General features: G+C 39.5%; 1 protein-coding gene across 2 annotated transcripts in view; it reads left to right on the top strand.

The window, feature by feature from the left end:
* Nucleotides 1-3,707: 3,707 nt before the first annotated feature.
* Nucleotides 3,708-23,435, top strand: part of mxi1 (max interactor 1, dimerization protein) — a 28,629-nt gene continuing 8,901 nt past the window's right edge. The window contains exons 1-4 of one of the 2 annotated variants that reach the window (XM_088915988.1): nucleotides 3,708-3,933; nucleotides 7,423-7,525; nucleotides 10,750-10,779; nucleotides 23,052-23,166. In XM_088915988.1, the coding sequence (XP_088772114.1) occupies nucleotides 3,708-3,933; nucleotides 7,423-7,525; nucleotides 10,750-10,779; nucleotides 23,052-23,166 (474 nt within the window). Of the gene's footprint in view, nucleotides 3,934-6,653; nucleotides 7,030-7,422; nucleotides 7,526-10,749; nucleotides 10,780-23,051; nucleotides 23,167-23,435 lie in introns of those variants that run through there. The other variant, XM_088915987.1, reaches the window with a different exon arrangement.

Below are 23,435 nucleotides of genomic sequence, written 5' to 3'. Positions count from 1 at the left end.
GCAGTTTCAAATACCTAAGGGGTGAATACATTAAAATTTCCCTCTTTCAAAACAAAAATGTATTTTCATTTTTTATTAAAAACACATTGTCTTCACGTCTTCATCATTTTGCCCCAGTGAGCTCTGCTAAAGACAAGCCATTGTCTTACTGTATTTAATCAAATCAACATTACTAAATGCTATTGTGAAGTTATTATACTGTATATTACAGTAAATCAATACATCTAATTTTGATGTTTGATTTGAATGTTTAATTGGAACTTCCTTGATATGACTTTTTGCCAGCCATATTAGTTGTTGTTTATATGAAAAATGAAATGAACATTGAAGCTGAAATTAATATGACAAGCTCTGAAATCTCTTTAAAGTGTTGCTGCAATGCAAATATTGCCAGAAGTAGCATATAGGGATATTGTTTTTCTTTACCATTTTTGTTTGTTATAGTCTGTGTTTTTTTCTTCAGTAGAGAAGAATGTATACTCTCTTCACTAATGCTTTTTTATGAATTAGTGCTTTTGCTCAGCTGTGTGTGAATTAAGTTACATCTTGAATTATTTTGTATGTAGAAATAAAATAAAATGAATAAAAAAACTTCGGAAACAGATAGATGAAGTAAATGATCACTGTATGTTTGGTTAAAAAACAGAATATCATGTTACCTACATAGAAAACATCCTAATTGCTTTGAAAATAACCCTTTTTATTTAGTCTTCTCTCTTCTTAGAGGATGAGCTATAGTTTTATGGTCTTGTTTGTTCTGGTGAAATGGATGAATGAAACATAGTTTTGAAATGTTGTTATAGAAGGTAGTAAAAAAGGAACCAGGTCATAAATAGCATGGTGGGATTCAATCATGTAGTGAGAGGTCAACACCTCTGAAGTTATTCCAATCGAGCATGTTGGGGGATGTCTCTGGCTGTTTTATTGGTATTTGCAGTGACAAAACATCCCCTGCAAACTCTCAGTTAATAACCACGTAGTCATAAATAATACAAAACTATTGAACTAGATCTTAAAAATTGAAAGAATTTCTTCTTTTTTTCTTCAGCACCATGTCATTATATATAAGGAATCTAGTCATTCAGGAACATTTCAAATGATCCTCAAAAGGACCTTTGAGAGTTTGTGACTAATACTTCTAGTATTTATTTTAATTCAGCACAACAATAGAGTAGGAAATACTACAGCTTTTACAGCTAAAATACACCTGATTTAAAATGTTTCAATCTGTGATCTGTGAAGAAACTGTGAAGATTAAATAAAGATCCTTTGGGATGGTTATCCAAAACATTTGTGTGCCACAGGTGCTCAGTGATTTCCTAGGACTGGGAAAGGCTGGGTTTTGAACTGCTTGCCAGGATCTCTTATTTACACTTAGTCTAGTTGTTATGAACAAAGAGACAGCGTCCATTTGAAATGTTGCAGCTGGAAACAAGATACAGCTGGAAATTAAGCTTGTGGGTGAATGGCAAAACCTCCCTGTGCCCTAACTAACTCCAAAGTCTTGAGAACGATCGTGTTTGGTCAGTGCATGAGTTAAGGCATGAGGTTTACAATACCTCCTAACACATCTTACGATAATGGTTTTAAAAAGCAGTCAACAAATTCTATGAGGAAGAAAGTACCATTCATTAATTTTCATTGTCCAGATGGGTGTCTCAGTACTGCACATTGACTGGAAGTCTTATTTTTCTATCATAGGAATCTCGTTTTTTTTCTGGTGTCAGAAAATATGTCAATGATCTTTCTGTACATTGAACTTCCAAGCTTTCAATGAACTTTACATCAAATAGCAGCAGCTTGTAGAAGAGCCTTTGAAGTGGCGTCGGACATAAAGGGACTGAGCCGTTTTTCTCTGCCCTTGAATGAGTAAAAACCTCGCCCTGCTGGGAAAGTCAAGAGACCTTTGGAAATGGCCCGTGTGGATCAATCCACTCTTCCTTTTTGTTTTCCTGGTTTTCGTCAGGCAAATCATGTCTTTCCCGCTTTTCCTAATTGTAAACGGGAGTGAAAGATATTTTATTTTGGGCTTGATTTTGTGCACGCCTTGTTAAGATGCAAACTTTTTGAATCTTTTATTTAATTTTCTTTAGAAAACCTTAGATTTATTTACAAGTAAACAAACTTGCATCGGCACCATAGAATAAATTAATAAATAATCAGCTTAAATCACACAGCAAAATAAAGGGGAAGATTAAAAGTGAGAACATTAAATATTCAGTTAGACTCGGTAACTTAAAGCATTTGGTATCAGCGTTCTTGATCATACGGCTAAAAATGTCACTACAGACTCTTTTAACGTGTTTTCAAAAACCACGTTGTACTGTGTCAGAAGCTAAGAAAATTTACATTAATGTCATTGAGATCATTGTCATCGACATGTCATTTACATGACAATATCGCGAAATTGCGTAAACGTGTCGTTAAACGACTGTTTTAGAAATAGACCTAATCGAGTGAAAAGAGTGCAAATTAGGTGAGAATCATCACCTCTCAATACATTTTAAAAGGGGGCAGTGAGCAGCGATAACCTCTGTTCACCTGCTGTGTTTCAACCTGAGGAAACAGCAGCAGTCCAAAGCTATCAGTGTGAAGGGTTACTCTATCATCACATACAATATCGCCTGCCCTCCTGGAGTCACAAAGGACTCTAATACCTATACACGGTAGGCTAAGGTGAGCAGGTAACGTAGACGGTTAAAAGTGAGGGACCTATTTTTAGTAGAAATTACAGACTCAAGGCTGCCCATTGAAGTGCTAAACATTTAATTGATTTCGCAGACGGTGATACTGTATAAAAATCCTAGAAACGGTTATTGTAGCTTTCCACATCTGCAGTTTGTAATAATATTTATTTTACATGCATATTACTTAACAAAGAAAAGAAAGACGGGAAATTTACCAGGTCTTGTATTTTTTTTAAACTTTCAACTGTTCCGGTGTATTGTATAAGAAATACATCTGGCACAAGATTGAATCTGCAGGGGAATCAGATACATTTGAAATGTTTTCCTTACAGTAAGTGTTAAGGCTTGGTCTGGCAACATTGTGTGTAAATGAAAACCGCCGTATAAGGGGGAAATACCATTGTTATTTTAGTTCTGTAAGAAGTGGGGTTAAAGGTTGACTTAACCAGAGGAAAGTGCTGTCCGGAGTAGAAACGGTGAACAAATGTGTTAGGTCAAAAAATGTATAATTCTGAGTCTGTGTTCAGGGGCAGGGAGGAATGGGCATTATTATTTTGATCCTTTCACTATTATTTTCAAAGTGTCTCTCTATAAACCGTGGGTTAGTTTTATTGACTGCATTGACTTAGCACATATTAGGTGGTGCTGACAGGAACAATCGATTTACAATGTGAAAAGCAGCTTCGAGCTGCTGGGTGCCCTGTAGCAGTAGATAATATTCGACTCAGGTTCTCAAGCCGGCTTCGTCAGATCAACACGCCGTGAAGAGGGCGGTTAAATGACATTGCAAGGCGCCAATGCTTGACTTCAGTGCGCCTATGGGAGGAGTTTAGGCCAGTGGATTACAACGTGGATCGTTGTATTCTTCAGGCACAGGGACCTAGAAGCCAGCGACTGGAGACGCCATCCATAGATTTCACCTTTCATTCAATGATCGCCTTCTAAAGAAGCCGCACAACAGAATAGCTGACCAAAGATTTACTTTCAAGCAGTAGCGATTTCCCTTAAAGCAAAATCAAGATGGTTAGAAGTGAAAGGCAAAAGAGAGAGCTTAAACCTGACGATGTATTTCTCGAATCCGAGACATCAATGGATCAGCAAGATTTCAGCGAGATGTCTAGCTGTCCTTTCGACATATTTCGCTCCAACGATTCTGCTATGGACCAGATCGACACTTTTCTGAAAAATGTGCAAGTTTTGCTGGAGGCAGCAAGTTACATAGAAAATAACGAGAAGAAAAATGGAAGTAAGTGTTTGTGTCTGGAAAGGGGACTTTAAATTGTTGGCAAGGTTTTAGGAAAACTGAATTGTCATGATACCAGTCGACTCAGACAACAAAGGACTTCAGTTGAGCAGAGAACTACTTACAACTAGATGTGAACCACGCAGTGTTATAAGATTTTCTTCACATTTTTAAATAATCTAGAATTAAAATGTTTTATATATACGTGTCTAAAGAACTCTTTTCCTGGTTTTTGAAGTTCTATTGTGTATATATAGTGCATCCACGCTGCAAAAACTATTTAAAGAAATGTGGAGTGAAAAAGTTGGCACTTTACACAGAAAGACCACTATATTTTCCCTAAAATATACATACTGGATTACAGATTTAAAAGGAATATTTATGAACTAAATGTGCATTTTAATAATAACTTTAGACATGTATACAGGACAAAGAACATAAAAATAGCTTTTTGCTACACATAGAGAATCTCCCAAGTTAAATGTAATGAGATCAAATCATCATAATTTTTCAAACTGGCAAGCAGATACTGTGAATAAATTGAGTTCGGGGGTTTCGTATGTTTTAAATAGAGTTATTGTTCTGCGATGAAACGCCCCAATAAACTTGAGAATGAATACCACTCTGCAAAACAAGCAGACGGTGACTAATTCAATAACGTTCATGCGCCAGAAAGAATTGTAAGGCACTGGCTTTTGAATGGTATGGCGTGTCTGCTACGGAGAAAGACGTTTTCCAGAACCACACGTTTGAGTTGACTAAGGGAAAACGTATTCTTTCACTAGTGGTACATCGTACCCGTTAAAAAATGCTAACTCAATAATTTTTAAGACGAGACCTCATTCTAAGAAAATCTCTATCCTTGGCATTGGATTATGCTTACATACAGTAATTATACTGCTGGACTCGCAAGAAGAGACTGTACGCAATTGGAATTTAATAGTGTAGTAGTACGCTGAATTGTACTATACAATAGTAATAATAGCCATTCTTATTTAATATTTGTAAACATCAATAATACAACAAACGCTGGCCTATACAAGGAAGCCTCGTTATAAAAGCGGAATAAAGTGTTTCATGAGGAGCATTACGCTCAGGTTGAAACATTAAGCTCCTTCACGGACTACATAAGGCCGTAGGTTTCGTAGCTTTTCTAAATGCACTTGAAATCGGTGTGCGTTGATATACGATGTAAGCATTTGATTTTGTATGCCTACACGAAATTACACCAATCAGACCGAGTTTTACAATCTCACGCAAATAATTTTGTATCCTGTTGCTATTAATATCTGTCATCCTTAACTGATGTCGTCATTTATGCGTCTTACGGATTTCTACACAATGCAGTATTCTGAACATTTCAGATGAAAAGTCCTAAAGATAGCACTGTGGGTGTACTTTACATACTTAAAAAGGAATATCTCCGTTACCACCCTCCCCCAAAGATTACGTAATTCTTCTATCTTATTTTTTTCTATATTTCCAATAAATTGAGCGTGTTTAAGATAACCATCAAACATACAAACCAACAATCGAGTTAAAGAATTTAAAGTTACACAATTAAAAATTTAGCTTTGTTTTATGTGCGTATCTAATTATATTGGAAGAAGTAAGAACGCAGCACATAACCATAAGTAACCAAAACAATAGCCTTCAATCAACTCCATGAAGCCATTTTAATATCGTATTATTCCTGCGGCAATTTATTCTGCTTCCTGGTGTTAGCTGGTGTCTCACATGGTTTCCACATGGATACAAACTCGACCCTTGTGATTGGTCCAGCCAGAGGTCCGTGGCCGTACTTACTGACGTAGCCCTCCAGTCAAATTCCTCTTCCTTATTGACGTCATGTGTTGCTGGGCCTGGCCTCTTGTGGCTGGAAAACGTGTTCAAAGCATGGACTTATGGGATATGTAGGCTTGGAACAACCTGCTCTGATTTTAAAGTAAAAGATATGTCCCGTATTAGGGAATAGGGAAATCAGAACGGTGTAATTGTGGCATTATTAACAGGTAAATCACGAGAACCTTAGAACACCACTAGAGTTTAGACATACTGCTGATAAACCTTTTAAATTGAATTGCAAGTGCATCTTGGGTACGTGCATTATAACGTTTTTTTCATCAATACGTTTTTAACAATATATACGCCAGTGAAGTCAATACCAAAACCGGTTTTCTCAACAGAAAGGTGAAAATAGAGGATATATGGGTAGAAATTAAGCTGTTACAGTAAAATCAGATACATCTGGCATCAAGGAAGTATTGAGCTTGTTTTTCTGAAGAAGGAGGTTGCTCTGATCAATTAGTAACTGAATGAGCAAGATAAACTGGATGACTTCGTCTTCAGTCTTATGTGCTGAAGAGACTTAATGTATGAGCATGCATATGGCTCGGCCTCTCTGAGATGCATATCGCATTTTTTTAACCCACCGAAAACATTTTAAGAAAAGTGACTGTCATCTGTGTATCAACAATAAACTTAAGTAGGACAGCAGTAAAATCGGCTAAATCCTCAAGTCTAAACTCCTCAAGTTTTAAATGACCTGCGATGATTAAAAGGCCATTATGCATCATCAGTACAAACGCACTTTGGGGTCTGTGAGTTCAAACATCATAGGACGCAACGCTCACTTTAAAAATGTCCTCAACGCGAACTACATTTCCCATAGAGCTGCGCGCGAGCCTAGTTGGATTCTCCTCCCCTGGGCTGTGAAGCCAGGTAAACAAACTGTGGGAGGAGTAGAAAGAAGCAGTAGAGACTTTGCAGGCTCTGGGCTTTCGGGGAAATTTTATATCGTTTATATCATTTTTGTACGCTTTATAGCTGTCTTTTATGCTTTTGTATTTTGATGCCTTACTAGAAGTAATATTCGTAATCGGATAATTTAAAAAAATCCTCGACTTAAGCAATAGTCGCATTCTTTATGAAAGAAAGAAAATAAGGACTGTATTAATTCTAAAGCAATACTCTGAGGAAACTCTGTTGACATTTGTATCGGATCGTACTTTTATCGGTACAAAAGGATGGCAGCTGTGCAGCTGATCAACATTGAGATATTACTGGAAGCTGCGGAATATTTAGAGCGCAGGGAGAGAGGTATGTATAGAGTCCGGGGAGAAAGAGGTTGTCTCTTTTTTTATGCAGAATGACGAGGGGAATTGTAATTTCATATCCATCGTGTCTGTGTATGTGCTGTTTTAATATTTTTTTTAAGAAAGAGAGACTTTAGCTTTAGATAAATGTATTTCTACAATGGCAAATGAATCCCTGATGGTTGGATGTTCTATAATGGGGTTCTATCAAATTTGTAATAATTATCTTAAGATGACTGTGGGTTACACATGGAAATATGTGTGCACACGGGTATAGAAAAACTTTATCGATTCGATTCGCGAGCCTGATATTACAGCAAACACAGTGAATACCATCTTTGTTGGATTATTGTACTGATTTAGCTTCTCATTTAAATTTTTTTTTCTCGACCCGCAGAATGCGAACATGGATATGCATCGACGTTTCCTTCTATTCAGAACACAAGCTACCAGAGACAAAGGAAATTCAGGAATAAGAAATATAGCAACAACCATAACAGGTAAGCGAAACCGCGTTACAGTAATTCTCCGCCAGTTTTTGGTTTCGTTTTTGGCGATCTGGTGTCGACGGATCCTAAATGCATTTTCATTCTTGATTTCGAGATGAACATCTGCTGATGATTCACTCTGATGCCTAAACCAACCTTACTTTCCTCATTATAGTGATTATTGTTTTTATTATTATTATTGGTTCTTACTTGGTGAGATATCCTGTCAGAGAAATGCAGATGCTTATATACTGTGTTTAGTGGGGTTTCAGGTGTTAACATAATACGCTCTTTTCTTACGGAAGGGCAATGAATATTGCTAACAGCTCTGCGTTTGCTTAGCTTTACATTTAAAAGCAAAGTCGACCACAAAAAGTAACCTGAATATGTTTACAGTAATTAAAAAAAACTTTTTTTTCCACCATAATGCGACGATCTTGTGTATTGGTTTCCCTTTACAGTGGGGGAGGGGAGCCCTAGGTGGTTTCTATCAGCTGATTGTCAAAGTATCTGCGGCTGCGCACTGCGGGAGGAGGCGCGCTCGAGTTTTTTTTTCCTGTGACAAGTACACGAGTTTTCAGTATCCAGTTAAAACAAAAGTAGAAAAAAATCACCAGCGGGATCATTTTGGCAGTAAAACAACGAAAGATTCTCCTGTACTGTACGAGCTTTACTAGAATAAAATCTAACTCTGAAGGCGAAGGAGCAGTGTGTCTTCTCCGCCAGAGCCTGGCTCGTCAGATGGATACTGCGAGATGATTTCCGTGTCTGATGCTAAATTGTTTGTATCATTCGATGGATTTAACAAGGTTTTATAAAGTAGCTATATGTGTCTTGCTGAAATGATTGTCTGCTTCCTCGTGCGTTTTGTTCATACAACGGGAGAGTGAAAACACGTGTTTACTGCCAAATAATATGTAAATTTAACGTCGGATAGTCTTAGATATATTCCCATCTGTGTTCCAAATTGTCATCTTTAAAATAGCCTACGAGTATACTTACCATTTTACATGCATTTACTCAATGGAGAAGAAGTAATTTTTGTACCGATATGTGGGCTGGTGGTAGTGAGATTATTAGAATGAAACCTATGATGATTAAGTTGTTTGTCCAAGGTCACAGAGCATGAGAGATTTGCAGCAGGTTTCTGGGCCTAAGAGCAGGTAAATGAAGGCCTTAAACATATTTTAGCCCTTTTTGAATAGGTACACTGAAGAATATGCTTCATTATTATTGTTATGTTGATGGCTTATGGAATTCTAGCTTGAAAGTATTAAGATAATAAAGGAAAGGATGTGTTACTATTGTTGCTCGATTTTGAGGTTTAATTTTCACTTACTCACACTAAATTGAAAGGAAATGGCAAACTGGCAAAGCATCACTTAAATATTGCATGCACAAATACAGCGCCAAATGAATGTAGCTCTGCCAATGGCTCATTAAAAAAAAAATGGATTCCACCCTTATTCTTTTGAAAATAGGAGCCTCCGCTCTTCGTGTGGTTTATTTATTTGCTGTGCCACCACCAAAACCGTGAGAGAATTGAGCTTGAAAAGGAAATGGAATTCCGGATTGATTTACATTGATATTGAGTTGGGTTTTTTTTTTTACCACGTTTGTAATCTTGGCGACCTCAGATCAGTCTTTAAACTGCTGTCTCCTGACTGTTTCCCACTGTGCTGGGTAGGGTTTAAGTGGAAGGCTTTCATCTCGGTGGGAGACGCTCATGCATTCGGCTGGCTTTTTTCTGTTTTCTGATCTCTCCCTTGACGACTCCCCGCTACTGTCTTTATATTGGGGAGGTCAGTCTCCAGACACTTAGACAGCTGTTTAATTTACACACTTTGTGTTTGCAAGTGTATTAATAACGTCTCTGCAGATGAGGGTTGCAGCTTCATAGAATCCTGGCTCTTTTGTTAATGCTTGTGGTTGAGTTTTTTTGTGGTCTTAAGTCAGGAAGGTTATCTTGTGAGCAAAAACCATAGCAGGGATTTAAAATGCTGATGCAGCACCTGTAAGAGTGCCGATTGCATCATGGTCATTCCTAGGGAAAAGGCCAGCTTGGTTGAGTCGGAAGTGACGCGCAGTCCCACGTTTTTTAAGGTGAGAATGCACTGAAGGATTTTTCATGACTTTCTTTTTTTTAAGTAAAGGGAAGTTAAATAGTCAGTTGTTAAATATTTTGTTTTTTTTTGCGGTTGGTCAGTTATGCTATGTGTTGTGTGACTTAGTGTGGCATAAGTCAAAAAGATGTATAATGAAACCTAGGATTATCAGGAGAACTCGAGTGTTTAATTCTCCTGAAGGCAGAGTTCTATACACTTATCTAAAATGCATTCTCGGCAGGGTGATCCTCCCTTTAAAAATAGGGCTCCTCTAATTGGCTGTATCAAACATGCACTCTCATTATTTGTCTGCTGACCCTACAATCTAATGCTACCAGTGGATGACACCTACTTATTTGAAGACAATAATGACATCTCGAAAAGGTCAAAGGCTGTTTCAGTGCCAGGTTAGAACTCCTTCTCAAATGTTGGATGTTTAACTGAAGAAAGAAGAGCTCTGAAGGCTTTCCGTACAGCAAAACACCATGCCATCAGGTCAGCTGCGTGATTCAGGAAAAAAAAGGGGCAGGATATTAATAGTTGGCAATAAAAATAAGTGCTCACATGGCATTGGGAGCTGTTCACCCCTGCTGTGCGGAGCCAGAGTTTATATAGAACCCAGCCATTTAACCATCAGGAGTGCTTGTTATCCTTCATCATGTTACCATACAAAGAAGCTCTTAGGGGATCGGCTGCTTCACTTTACATTATTAACACTGCTCTGGTTTGCAGAGCTCGTGCTGTTGGAGAGTTTAATACAGCTGTGCTCACAGTGCAGTGGAAAGGTTTTCACAGTGCTCTGTTTGGTACAGAGCCTACAAGTTGCACGGGGGTTCAGTAAACTGGGTTTTTGGGGGGATTTGTGTAATGCAGGGGGTGCACCTATAAGCCCATTTAGGTCCTTGCACAAGGTGGAGCCATGCAAAATACATGTGAAAATTAAATGAAGGAGCATTACTGCCAGAGGATTGATTGTGGGTATTATAGACACTGCATGCATGAAGTCTTAAATTGTCTCTTAACATGTGAAGCCATGGTAAAATGCTGTTCCTCTGGCTTTTATTTTTGTGCTAGGGGCTGCGTCTGTGGACTTTGTGTTCTAATTTTTGTTTTGTTTTTGAACTCCTCCAGGTCTACGCACAACGAATTGGAAAAGAACAGGTGAGTTGTCTGGACTTCGCTGCAAAGTGGCATCTTTGCTTTCAAGAGCTGGAAATTCCACGGCCGTTCGGCCGGACGCGGAAGCGCTGCATGAACGTTCTTGAGAAATGGGTAGGAAATGAAACGGAGAAATGATTTGTACTTGGTTAGAGCGTTTCTTCCAAGAGCTCGTGTAGCTGCAGCAGGTTAAAACTGAAAGTAAGACGTGACCTAGATCTGCAACTAATCCAAATGCCGTGTCAAGAGCATTCCCTGTTCCCTGACTCACTAAACTACAGCTGGGTCACGAGATTGGGGGCGTTGTTGCTGAGGTGTCATGTTACAGGGGTACCAGGGCCAAACAGAAGTGAAACCACTGAGTCTAATCGGAGAAACAATAGGCCAAATAGCTTTCTGTGCAGAAGTTACATAATTCAGGGAGCAGCAGGCCAGCTATAAGAGAAGAAGGACTTCAATGTTTAAAAAGGGAATGAGGAAGATCTTTCAACCTGGGGCAGGACTTTGTGCTATGAGTGTAAAACAATTGTGCTACATGATTTTGAAAATCCCCTCTACAGCATACGGTACGTGGAACAAACCCAAAGGATTTTTGGTGTTTCCGTAATTGCAGCTGCTTATTTGAAACCACTTACTGGAATAAAATCCTGTATTGGATGTCCCCCCCATTTAAATTAAATTGAATTTCCGTATTTCCTCTTGTCTAAAATGTCTCAAACCCCTTCCGGTAATGTAGGTTTGTCTTTGACTAAAGTAATACCCGATCTAGCCAAACTCACTGAGGTTCCAGCCATGTTTTCAGTCCTGACCCATAAAATCTCTATCCAGATCTCACCACCTGCATGTGTGGAGGGGAGGGCTGGCCAGAGAGCTGAGCAGCTCACTTCAAAGACACATGACTGAGACTGTCTAGACCAGCTGTAATTATAGCGCCACCTTATCATACCATCTTTTCTCAAGAATGCTTCTGAAAGTGGGAAACATCACAACACCACACCGTGTGTCAGGGTTGTGTGTGTGGGGGTGTTGTTTTTGATCTTTGCTACTGCATCAGAATAAAAGGCTGCATTTGCTTAATTATATTAACCTTTTTGGTCCTTTTTTATTTAGAAATGTGTTTTAACAATAAAGCACATTTATTCTGGACTTAGCATTTTAATCATGAATTAATAGGCCTATATCAGGAACAAAAAAGAAAGATTTTCTTTTTAGAACTTCTGTTTTATTTAGATAAGAGGGTGTTTTTCTTTCACAAAGATTTCAATATCTCTGATATCACAATCTCTGATGAGTTGTTTAGTATTAAAACCAAATTTCATCAGCACTTTTACAATTAGGATAAAAAATATTGTTTTATAATATCTATTATAATATACGATCACAAGGTATTCTTATGTAGCTTTACATAGACATAAAATAATATCACCCATATCTAAACCACATATTAATGTACAAGATGTTCTTGTTCCTTTTGTGTTCCCCGGACCTTTAATTAGTAACCGTCTTTTTAAGAAGTTTGATACTACCTATCCAATTTTTGCCATATTGGCTGGAGCCCTGTTGAACCTCAGTATTATCCAGCCTGACGAGAGATAAACAGACATGCACAATATGCAGTCTCACTGTAGTTGTCTCTTTGCCTGCAGAGCTGATTAACCACACAATACAGTTATCTAAACAGCCTTGATTTGTGGGAAGGGATTCTCTTTCCCCTATTGCAAATGTCTGTTTTGGCACCAAAAAGCCATGACCCAGCTGTGTTAACAGATGCATACCCTACAAGGGGAGGACAGGTCAAATAAAGAATAAAAATCAAAACTGCTTTATCACTCCAGCAAAGCAGTTCTGTAACATGTTCCCTGGAGTACAGAGCTGAAATGCGCTGGGTGCCTACCAACACCTGAATCTCGAGTGAGACTCAGGCTTATCCTGTTGTTTAAAAGAACACTGCAGAATCCAAAGCACTTTTTAATGCTGTATAGAGGAATGGGCACAGAGATGACCAGTATCTGTTTCTTTCACCACTTTGCAGATGCTCTTGCAGGACACAAATCTTCTAAAGATGAAGTCACATTAAAGAAAATGTTAACGTTAAATGTAAAATAAAAATACTAGTGTTAAAGAAAAATGATTAGGTTTTAAGACAGAAAGTATAACAACCTTTAGTTTGTTTATGGGAGAGGGGAGATGAGCCCCATTCTGCGTTTAAAATCCATCAAGCAATCCAGGGAGACTCACAGGTCATTGGTTGTGAGTCTCTGACAGTCGCAAATTAAGAACAGTGAACGTGTAAACAGAGTTACTGTGATTGCCATTTGTCATCATTATTACATTGGTCTTGGTACATTGCAGATTAAGGTGTACATATAGAATTATGAAGCTTTAAAAAATAGCAGTGCTGGAAATTTCTCAATTTTTTCTCAACCCCTTTCACACAGTCTAAGCAATTTAGAAAAACAATGTTTTTTAGCAGCTGTGTCGTTATGGGGATTTAAAGAAAGTCATGTGATTTCGGAATGCATACATGCCATTTTGTTTCACTTTTATTGGTCATGTTGCCGCTAAGCATTGCCAAATCTCTTTGTCCATCAGAAAATACCATTTTGTCAACATCAGAAGAATCGCAGCTCTTTGAGGTTATACTGTTCAAAATGGTCCCTAGCTTTTCACCCGTTTGCCTGCCCACTCCTTCTTTGTTTTCATTTTTCTTCTTTAAACAATGACACTGGAGTTTGACTGAAATTAAAATGATAACTTCAACAACAGTGGGAGCTGCAATGTTTGGGATGGGTTTAATTTTCCCAAATGTGTCCTTATGTACTGTACATGCCAGACTTGAATCTGGAATTCTACTGTTATAAATGGGGAATATTACAGAAAATGTCAGAGCAGGACAATCAATAATTAAAATAAATAGTCATACCCCCAAATTGCAAATATTTTGCCAAGAATATACCCGAGTGGTTGGTATAATTACAGGTACCTGAGTTCTTTGTCTGGTGAGAAGAGTAATAAATCAGGCACACCAGGTTAAACCAGGTTATTAAAAATGTATTAATAATGATGCAACACAAAATAAAAAGCACACACCACAAATGTACAACATGCACGTCACACTGTTTACAAACAAGGTGTCTTGAAGGCCTAAATCCTGACCAACCAGAAGAACCCCAGACTGCTACCAAGTATTCGAATCCAATATACTGTAGCATCTAACAGGCCCAAAATGGAGATGAACCTGCCTTCTGCACCAAACAGAATATAACCTAGATTTTAATTTCTCTCCCTATAAATCCCAGTTCTACAAAGTGAATGGGAAACCTGTCTCCCTATTCCACTAACAGGAGAGGCCGTTTTTAACTTGGGGATTCTAAGTACAGGAAATCTGAGTTTCCTAAAAACAACAGAATGGAAAGCTCACTTAACAAGGCGCCAATAGTTAACTTGAATCTGGTCTTAAAGGCTGATCGAAACAAGGATCCCCCTCTTTCTCCTCTCCCTTGCAACTTGCTGCTCATCCTCTTGTCCTTCCTGTATCTGCTCCCTATTCCTGTCCTTCCTTCTCTGCTCCTTCTCCTCTCTGTCCTTCTACCTGCCTGTTTTTGTCTTCTGTTCCTGGACTTTTGATGACTTTTAATGATTTACCCAGACCGTAATTAACCAAGGTAAACCAGACAATTCTTTTGAGCCTTTTTGTCTAAGACCCAAGTAAAGACTTGAGTTCCTTTCTTGCTTTGAAAAAAGTACTAGCTACTTGTCCCTAGATTCTTCAGAAACCTCATTAGCCACTTCCAGTGATGTAACACTAGCAAGTGAAGGGATAATATTTGCAGAGATTAATTGGTTGCACTGTTGTCAGTTTATGAGGAATTAACCTTCAGGTGTTTGCCTATCAGGGACCATTTCCTATAGGGATTATCTCTAAATCTCTGAGTTCCATCCTCTGCACAAAAGGAAGTGAGCAGCAGACATTGTCCAAACTGCCTTTTCCTTTTGCTATCCATCTCTAAGTTTCCTGATGTCATTTCAGGAAGTTCCACAGGACAAGATGACAAACAGTACAAATGTGTCACAGAAGGGAAGGGAATGTTGAGATCCTGGTAGCATAAACTGCTAGTGTTGGAAAACATTAATTGAATTGGAGTGACTGCATGAGTAGTTTTCCACCTATGGTTAGGTCTGTGGTGTCAGAAGGTGCTGTACTTTGGATTCAATGTATGCAAACTGGCATAGGCTTTTGAGATAGAATTCGGTTTTGCATCCAGATCTAACCCTAGTTTCTTCACAAGAGCTTGCTTGTAGTGCTCCCACTGTGGTGCATGTTTGAAGCTCCTCAGCACACTTCTTAGAACTGGTCACAGCTCATTTGTGAATCTCTGGTGCGGTGATTTCTCTTGCTGTAGATATCATTTGTCCTTTTCAGAAACTGTCATCTTGATGTACATTTATCTCTTATTTCTTGGAACTCTGATAATTTATTTCTCTAGATTGTACCGTAGTTTAAGAGTTGGACATTATTCTGGACGTTTCTCTTGGGTTGCGGACTCTTCACTTGATAGATTGCAGAATATTTTTTTTAACATGCTTGTATCTTGGAGAGCTTACAGTCGCACGATGTGATTTCGGCAGTCTGGCTGTCTGGCTGTTTGGCTGTTTGCAAGGCAGGTTGAAGGAAGCAGAGCTGAGCACAGCCTGTTCCTGGAGGATATTCAGACTCTGTGACCCTCGTTAGGTAAACTGGAGCCATTTGTTCCATACAACGTGACGCCTTGTAAGCTTTTCTTGGCTCTGAAAAGCTGCTTATTGGGCCTGATCTTTGGTTTGATAAAAACACGTGTCGGGGCACGTTTCCACTGGAGTAACCACGACTAATATAGCCAGACTGGCCAATGTGAGAGTCACAGATCACAGGGGAGAAATGGCTTAGAGCTTAGGACAGTAAGGCACAAACATTATATATTAACTGAATGTGGATATTTTTAAACATTGTGCCGTCTACAGAGATGTTTTGTTATTATCTTTATTATAATAAAAACTGTGAAATTGTCAATTATTCAGTCTAGTAAATGTTTCAGTTTTAACTGCCCTAGATTTGTTTTGGTTTCTGTCTAATCTTGTAATTCAACACAACCCTCTGTTACAAGCTCAATGCATACAGTTGTCTGTACATCTGTGTTCATTGTATGTTTCCCTGTGACTAGACCATTCCTGGCTAGCCTTCATCTGGTTGTCCCCTAGCTTTATTGCACTTAATGGTGGCACATTATTAACATGGTGTTTCACTACAGTAAATTGAAGTCATTGTGCATACAGGGAAGCAAGATGCAGGGATTAAATGTACATTAGGAAAGATAAGTCCGATTCTGAGTGATCGAAGAAAAGTGAATTTTTTACACACATCTGGTTAGCTGTCTGTGCTGGTTGCACTTTAGGAGAAGCTGGTGGTTAATAGCATATAATCCAAAACCCTGATGAGGTGTAGGCAATATTCACAGTTCCAGACACTGCCTGCCCCCATGCTGGGAAGGAGACCAGAAACACATGATCGCCAGCCCTAATCCATGTGGGGGCTGTCCTGCAATGTCTTCATTCTTGCCATTGTTGAACCCAGTGTTCCCAGTGCACGAGGAGTTAACAGAGAGATAGCATGCGATCTGCATTGCTGGGGGGGCTGTGCTGCCAAGTGGATTAAAACCGCAGCACGTGTGGGCTAATCCGTGGGTTAGTGATGTGGCTCAGTGGGCTGAGTTCCCCTACAGCTGTCTGCCCGTCTTCCAGATCGCCCCTGAACACTGCTTCTTCTCGTCTGCTGCAGCTGCTGCTGAGCATCACCACAGATTCGCTCCTGTGTGGAGAAGGTTAGCTCTAAAAGTGGGCAGAAGTGACATAGTGCTTCTACCTAGAGGAAATTAAACCTCCTGTAACGCAGCACAAGGCATGGGCTCTGTTTGGTGTCAAACTTCACTCCCACTGCATAGAGGCTGCACAACCCCCTAAAGTCAACTTATTATAGCTTTTATTTAAATGATATTGATTAAGATTGAATTAAATTGAATGATAGACAATGAAGGTTCTTATGTATTCTTTAGAGGGCAAAATCCACTTATATGTTGTTTAAACATCTGGAGATGTTTAGACATGTTTGCACATACATCTTACCCTGTAAGAATTTACAGTAGGCTTGTTATGGCCAAAACAGGGTTTTAAATGCACTGTTTCCTCATTATTGAGGCAAGAAAACCAGTTCTTCCCACTACCCAGTAATTAAAAGGTGTCAGCAGTTGTGCTGCAATTAAAAAAGCACTCAATGAAGGTTTTCGAGGCTTTCAGAGAGATGCGAAAGGATTCCCAAACAAAAAGTTAGTACATGGCTTTTCTCATGTGTGTTTCAGGCAGGGTGTTTTCATGCAGCTGTTCAAATGCTGTTTACAACAGGGTGAGCTTTCCTCTTCAGGATAGATTCTGAATGCAGTGGATTAGTGAGGTGTCCGTGTTGCGTCATTTTAGATTTCATTTAAATGTGTGATAAAGTACATTGTACCTCTTTCATGTAAAAGGAGAAGGCAACTCATTAGCTGTCTAACCAGGTTTGGAAAACCGTGCGCTAATCATGTGACCATAAACCGCAGAACTGCGTCATGTGGGAAGTTGGGGGGCTTTCATACAAGTCACACAAGGGACTATAGTCTGTTTATGAGCATGAAACAAGTACATAAACTGTTTTTATTCTGTTGCTTATAAATAGAGGCTTTCAAACGGTGCACAACAGAATGCTTGTGTATGCTCCCGTTTTTAAGTGAACAAAAAACAAGCCAGCGTTAAGTAGAATACCTCTAGAAACACCTACATTACACAGCTCAGGATATACCTGAACACCACAATATAAACTCTTAGAAACAACATAATTTAAAGCTTAAAAAGTAAGTAATAAAGTATTTATTAAAGATGGCACATGTATCTTTCATCTAAATTAGCTTCGCAGCTGTATAACAGGGACTAAATAGATTGCACATGTGCACTTTTAACTGGATGTGATTTTGTGCCGCCTTCAATAACATGTTATTTAGGCCTAAGTCTTGCTAAATATTTCCTTGAAGCAGCTTCCCTCACGTGAAATGTTTGATGTGAATGAAGCCAAGTTTTGCTAAACAGTACAAAGAGAAAATTATACCTATCTCGTTGGAAGTGCTGATCTTGTTTTCAAAGGCACAGACAAAGCCTTGTAATTACTAATGTCTCCAGTTTCTAGCTGCTTTAAAGGCAACAAATAGATTTATTGCATGCTGGTCTCTAATTACTGGGTCTTGAAAGCTAACCTTATTACAGGGGCTCAGACCCTTGTATAATGTCACCTAAAAGTAGGACAGAGAAACATATAAGAACGTTCGCCTCAATACTCGGGACAGTAAACGCATAACCCGTTGGTGCTTATAATTTGTGTAAAATGCACATGCTATTTATTTAAACACCCCATGTTTATTTAGGATAACTTTGTTTGTTAGCAAAATTATTTTGCTTTGATGCCGTGCAACTACGCGTAAGATCTGGTCCCTGACGTACTTCATGTTGAAGGACATAAACTGTTATTGTGGCTCTTTTCACAGGGGTTACACTGTTAAGCTGTAACCTTTATTTTCTTGTTATATTCTGCCCCCAACATACCCCTCCTGAGCTGTTAAACCTCCCTGTAACTATAATTTCCATAAACGGGGGGCACCTGACACAAGACGTTGCTGCAGATGGTCAATGGTCAAACTAAACATGCCTTTAGAATGTCAAAAAGAATTTGTGTTTGAATGATCTAAGTTTGCAGTGTGGTAGCTCAGATTGAACCTCTTTTATACAAGGAAAAGCAGGCTTAGAAAAGAGCAATGTTAAAGACAAAAAAAAACCCGAATGCATCCAGTGCCAGAGGGCTAGTTTTTATTCATCACTTGCTCAGTTTTTCAGGAGATAAAGAGGAGGCAGGATCCAGGCAAATAAAGAGGGATGTAAGCAAAAAGTGTACAGTCCTACACAAGAGCTATATTTAAAGCATCTGAGTGGGATGAACATTGTCGCCTCTAGTAATGCATTTGTAGATTCTGTGTTCCAGAAGCGAACTTCAGTAGCATTTGCAATCAATACCATAAAAGAGGAGTTACGTGAGAGGGGGCATTGCAGTGGCAGGAGGAGAAAAGCGCTCGGAAGGGAGGTTTTGCAGCAACTTGAGCCGAGTGCTCGAGCCAGCTCCCTGTGACTTGGTGGGGGCTTTTGCGAGGCTGAGAAAATGCACCCGCGGGGCAGCACGTGACCAGGAGAACTCTGAGCCACAAGACCCAAACACAACGACCTCCGCGAAACCCCTGGGGAGCCACCAGGAACACGCCACAGGAAGGCTGAGGATTGGAGGAGGTCACGTTCGTGTACACACAGGACAGAAAACATTTTGTTATTTATAAACCTGTAGGTTTTTTTTTACAAGGGGTTGCATTGTATCAGCCACTAAACAATATGAAGGGCTAGTCTGGATTTCCGTGAACACCGTGGCCTGGTTGGCGTCAGAAAGATCAAGTCAATCCCAAGAGGCATGAGACGTGGGTTCCCAAACGTGGGAGGTGAATATGTGTCAAGGTGTACGTAAAAGGGTCATGAAAGCAAAGCACAGCACACGGTGTGTACTGCTATTAACCTGTTTAGGAACCTGCTTGCATCAAACAGCACCAAGGAATACTTAGAAAATATTTGTGCACAAGTGGGTGTTTTTGAGACCGAACCTCTCCATTTGTGTAGAAATTTAAGAATGGCAGGTTAGGTTTCCGAAACGTTTCAGCAAAAAGAGAATGTAAAGATTTTTTTTTCCAATTCTTCCCCATTCTTCCTGTATTTGAAACTGGTTGTGTTAAAAAACCAGTCTGCTGAATAAGTTCATACTAAGCAGGTGTACTGGAACCAATAAGACATTACATTTGTGAACACAATTTACCACTCTATTGTCTGTCCCGGGTAGAGCAGTACGGAAGCCTAAGCCATGTATTGAAAAACTGTTTTAAAAATGTCTTCTTCTGAACTGCTGCACTGACTGAATTCAGGCTCGGCAGATTTCATCAATAGCCAAAGCTTTTGCTTCGCCATAAACCACTTTGAGAAACGCGTCATACTGCTATTGCTTAAAGACCGTTAAGCCAGTATACTCCGAAATTTCAACATCTAAATTTAATGACAACAGGATGACTGTATGTGAAAGTGTCATTTCTCCATCTGTCTCCTGACCTTGATTTCTTTTCCTTTATTGTCGGAATGCTGCCCGTGACTCCCACTGTTTCAAAACATTTGTCTGACTCCACGCATGTAAAGTTTCGTTCTAGAGAGCATACCCCTGACGTCTTTGTTCACTCTGGTTCCTGCATGCACCGGGAAGTGCTCGTGACTTTCGTTTTTTTCTCACAACTTGTAAACTGCCTCTGTCCCTGGAACACCGAGTGAACCAGATCTTGGCAGATCTCGTGAACAACCAGAGCTGCTTCTGAGTTGCACCTCACAAATTGCTGTGATAAGTTGCCCGCTCGCTGCAGGACATCAGTTACCAGGTGCGACGTGGCCTCATATCCAAACTGCTCCTGTTTCAAAGAGTGTTTGGCTCTTGAACCAAGCACACTATCCTCTGGAACAAGCAGTGTAGGAGCCACATATACCATTTTTCACACTGCAGGTCTGACAGTACCCACAGGAGAGTTAACAGCTATACAGCTCCCACTGATTTTACTGCAGATTCACAGGGCTGCTGTTTGCTTGGCGAGGTGAAAACCCTTGGGCCAAATAAAGCCCGCTTTGCTGATCATAGCTGGCTAATATGAGATACTGAAACAATGCTGCCTTTACCATAAAATCATGTGCATTGTATTTAGTTCACCCATGTTTAATTTTAGATGGAGGGATCAACCTTTTCACCCCTGTTGTGTGAAGTACATTTTTAAACAGCAGAATGATGTTGGATTGAAAGAGTGTGCAGCTAAATATGGACTCATGATGCAGGATACCTAGGTGTTTTCAGCATAAAAAACTACATTAAATGCCACCGAAGGGCTCTTCAACTCCACTGTAAAGAGCGTCCTGTCCATATGAATAGAGCTATACATTTGTAGGAAGCTGACCTTGATGAGAAGCAATGTATTCTGTTGAGTATTTAACTCACTTCCTCTCATCTCTGTTGGACCAGATTGCATGCCAGTGGAAAGAAGTAGGTTACATTGTAGCGTGAGCACTTAGTCATGCGATGTTTTGGATTATGAAAGAGGAAGCTGTGTTGTTCAAAAACGAAAAAAAATAGCTTGTTTCCTTCCCTGCATGATTGTCAGGCTTTTGTTTACCAACATTTATTTGCAGACTTAACATGCTGGATATGTCGTATAGTCCTACAGACTGTGTTCAGACGGGCTGCACTATAGAGCGACACCAGTGATTTGCTGCCCCCATACAAAAAGGTTTACTGTTGATTCACAGTTAAGCAATAACTCGGTTTGTTTTAAATAATGCACATGTGGTTATGTAAAAACAAAAACAAATGTGTTTGCTCTTGATTGATTAAGCTGGGGGCACTACAGGCATCCACTAGAATAAATCAATACCATGAATTCATAAATGTAGCCAAGTGAATTCTCCCAGTTGCACTGTTTAATGCAAGTAGCTGAGCACTGAAAACATATTTAGTAGGTGAATGGACAAAACGTGCCACATATAAAACTGAACTTGGCATTGCTGGCCTCAGGTGCGGGGAAGAAGATTGTGTAGACTTAACAACATAAAATATTTTACAGTACATCGTGTACTGCATTGCAAATGCATAGTGACAGTGATGTGCAGTCTTCTTGTACAGAGGTACATTTCATTTAAAAAACACTGACATCAACAAAAGTTGTGGCCTTTTTAAGTATGAAAAAAATCTATTTTGGAGGATTTTCAAATGTCGAAAATATTAACGGCCGTATCTGTATTTGAGGTCAGACTGCACGTTTTCATGCTGGCAGGGAGTCCGAGGTTATCAGACTAATAGCGCTGAGCAAACAGGCTATTTATCTGGAGGACAGAGGAAGTCTTGAGCCTGGAACACCAATGGTGGGGTCTGCAGCTGCAGCAGCAGATCAGCAGAGCAGGCCTGGGCTTGTAGCAGCACTTGATCAAAGTCCTGTTTGGAGAGAGGCTACCTGTGTGGTGAAGGCATTTCCAAAGCCAGTCATGGGAGACACCAGCAGCAGGAGCAGTTCCGCTCATTTGTCAAGCCTACACAACAATACAGTGGCAGAGAGGATAAGAACTGCTTCTTCCGATTTCAAAACTAAACCATGTGCTCATTTGAAATCCAGGCCGATAAGGCTTATAATAATGATTTTGCACACACACACATCATGAAAGCAATTCCCATGCAAAAGCACTTCTCACTAAGAAAGAGATTAAAGAAAAATCTGATAAAGATACTTGTAAATGTCATATTTCCATTATGCTTTTTTTAGACAGCGGTGTACTTGCTGTACTGTAACTGTGCAGGAGCTCCGAAGCCTTCACAAAAAGAAAACATTCAAAGGGCACACTTTGAAACACATGCAGAACGGGATTTCCTTTGCCTGCTCTGAAAATATTTACCAGCCTGGCAATAAAACACATGTCCCATCACTATAGGGATTTTGATCCACATGGTGTTTAGAAAAAACTGCCTTTTCCTCCTGCCTTTCCTCCTTTTGGTGAGAAGATGTAAGTGCAAGAAATTAAATACCAAAATGCATAATATAATCCAATCAATAAAATTTAAACCTTAATGCCAGAGAAGTGAAATCAATTGTTGTGAACATGTACTAATCACAGTACATTATAACCAGATAGGAGGTGGTTTTCATCACAAAGGATCCCAAACACTTTATGAACAGTATATAAGAGCACCCACTTCATACCCCATCAAAGTGCAGGACACACTTGGGTGATGCTTAGTAGCCATTAATTAAGGCTTAACAAGCATGACAATATCAGCAGGTTGCTAGCAGATAGGCCTTCCAGCTATATTCAGAGTAATATACCAGGGCCTACGTCACCTGAACAGTAACAAATCGCTAATGTCATTTATCCATCTTGTGACCTTCTTTCCTTATGGTACTTGTATTTGTGGCGAAGAACGTATTTGCCTTCAGCTGGACAAAACCAAATCTGGTGGTAATAACTCTGTCTGACAAAGCTTCCTTGCAAAGACTCGCTGCTGTTTTGCTTCAAGCAGTAGCTTGCATTCATTTCCTTGTTCTGTTTTCCAGACGAGCACATCTTCGGCTGTGTTTGGAACGTTTGAAGGCACTTATACCACTGGGACCAGACTGCAACCGGCACACAACACTGGGGTTGCTGAACAAAGCCAAAGCACATATTAAGGTATTTTCAAAAACTTCCGTAGCTCGTGTTGTGAGATTTTAAAAAACATCTGTTTTAAATTAGTTAAGATAAAATGTGGGAGATTTGAAAGGGCACACTGCTTCTCACCTGGAATTCACATTGAAATGCCTGCTGTAAGTTAATTGTTCAACATCTTGATTATACCAAGTGGAGCACCGTGTGGTAGGCCTACACTATGTTGTTAGGAGATCAAAGGCAGATGTTCTGTCAACAGCTGACAAAGTGATTGCTGGGTACACTGTTGTAAT

The sequence above is a fragment of the Atractosteus spatula genome, chromosome 5 (genome assembly GCF_055471065.1).
Source record: "Atractosteus spatula isolate fAtrSpa1 chromosome 5, fAtrSpa1.hap1, whole genome shotgun sequence".
NCBI classification, from domain to species: Eukaryota; Metazoa; Chordata; class Actinopteri; order Semionotiformes; family Lepisosteidae; genus Atractosteus; species Atractosteus spatula.
The sequence above is the reverse complement of the archived record's forward strand: the minus strand, read 5'-3'. Positions and strand labels throughout refer to the sequence as shown.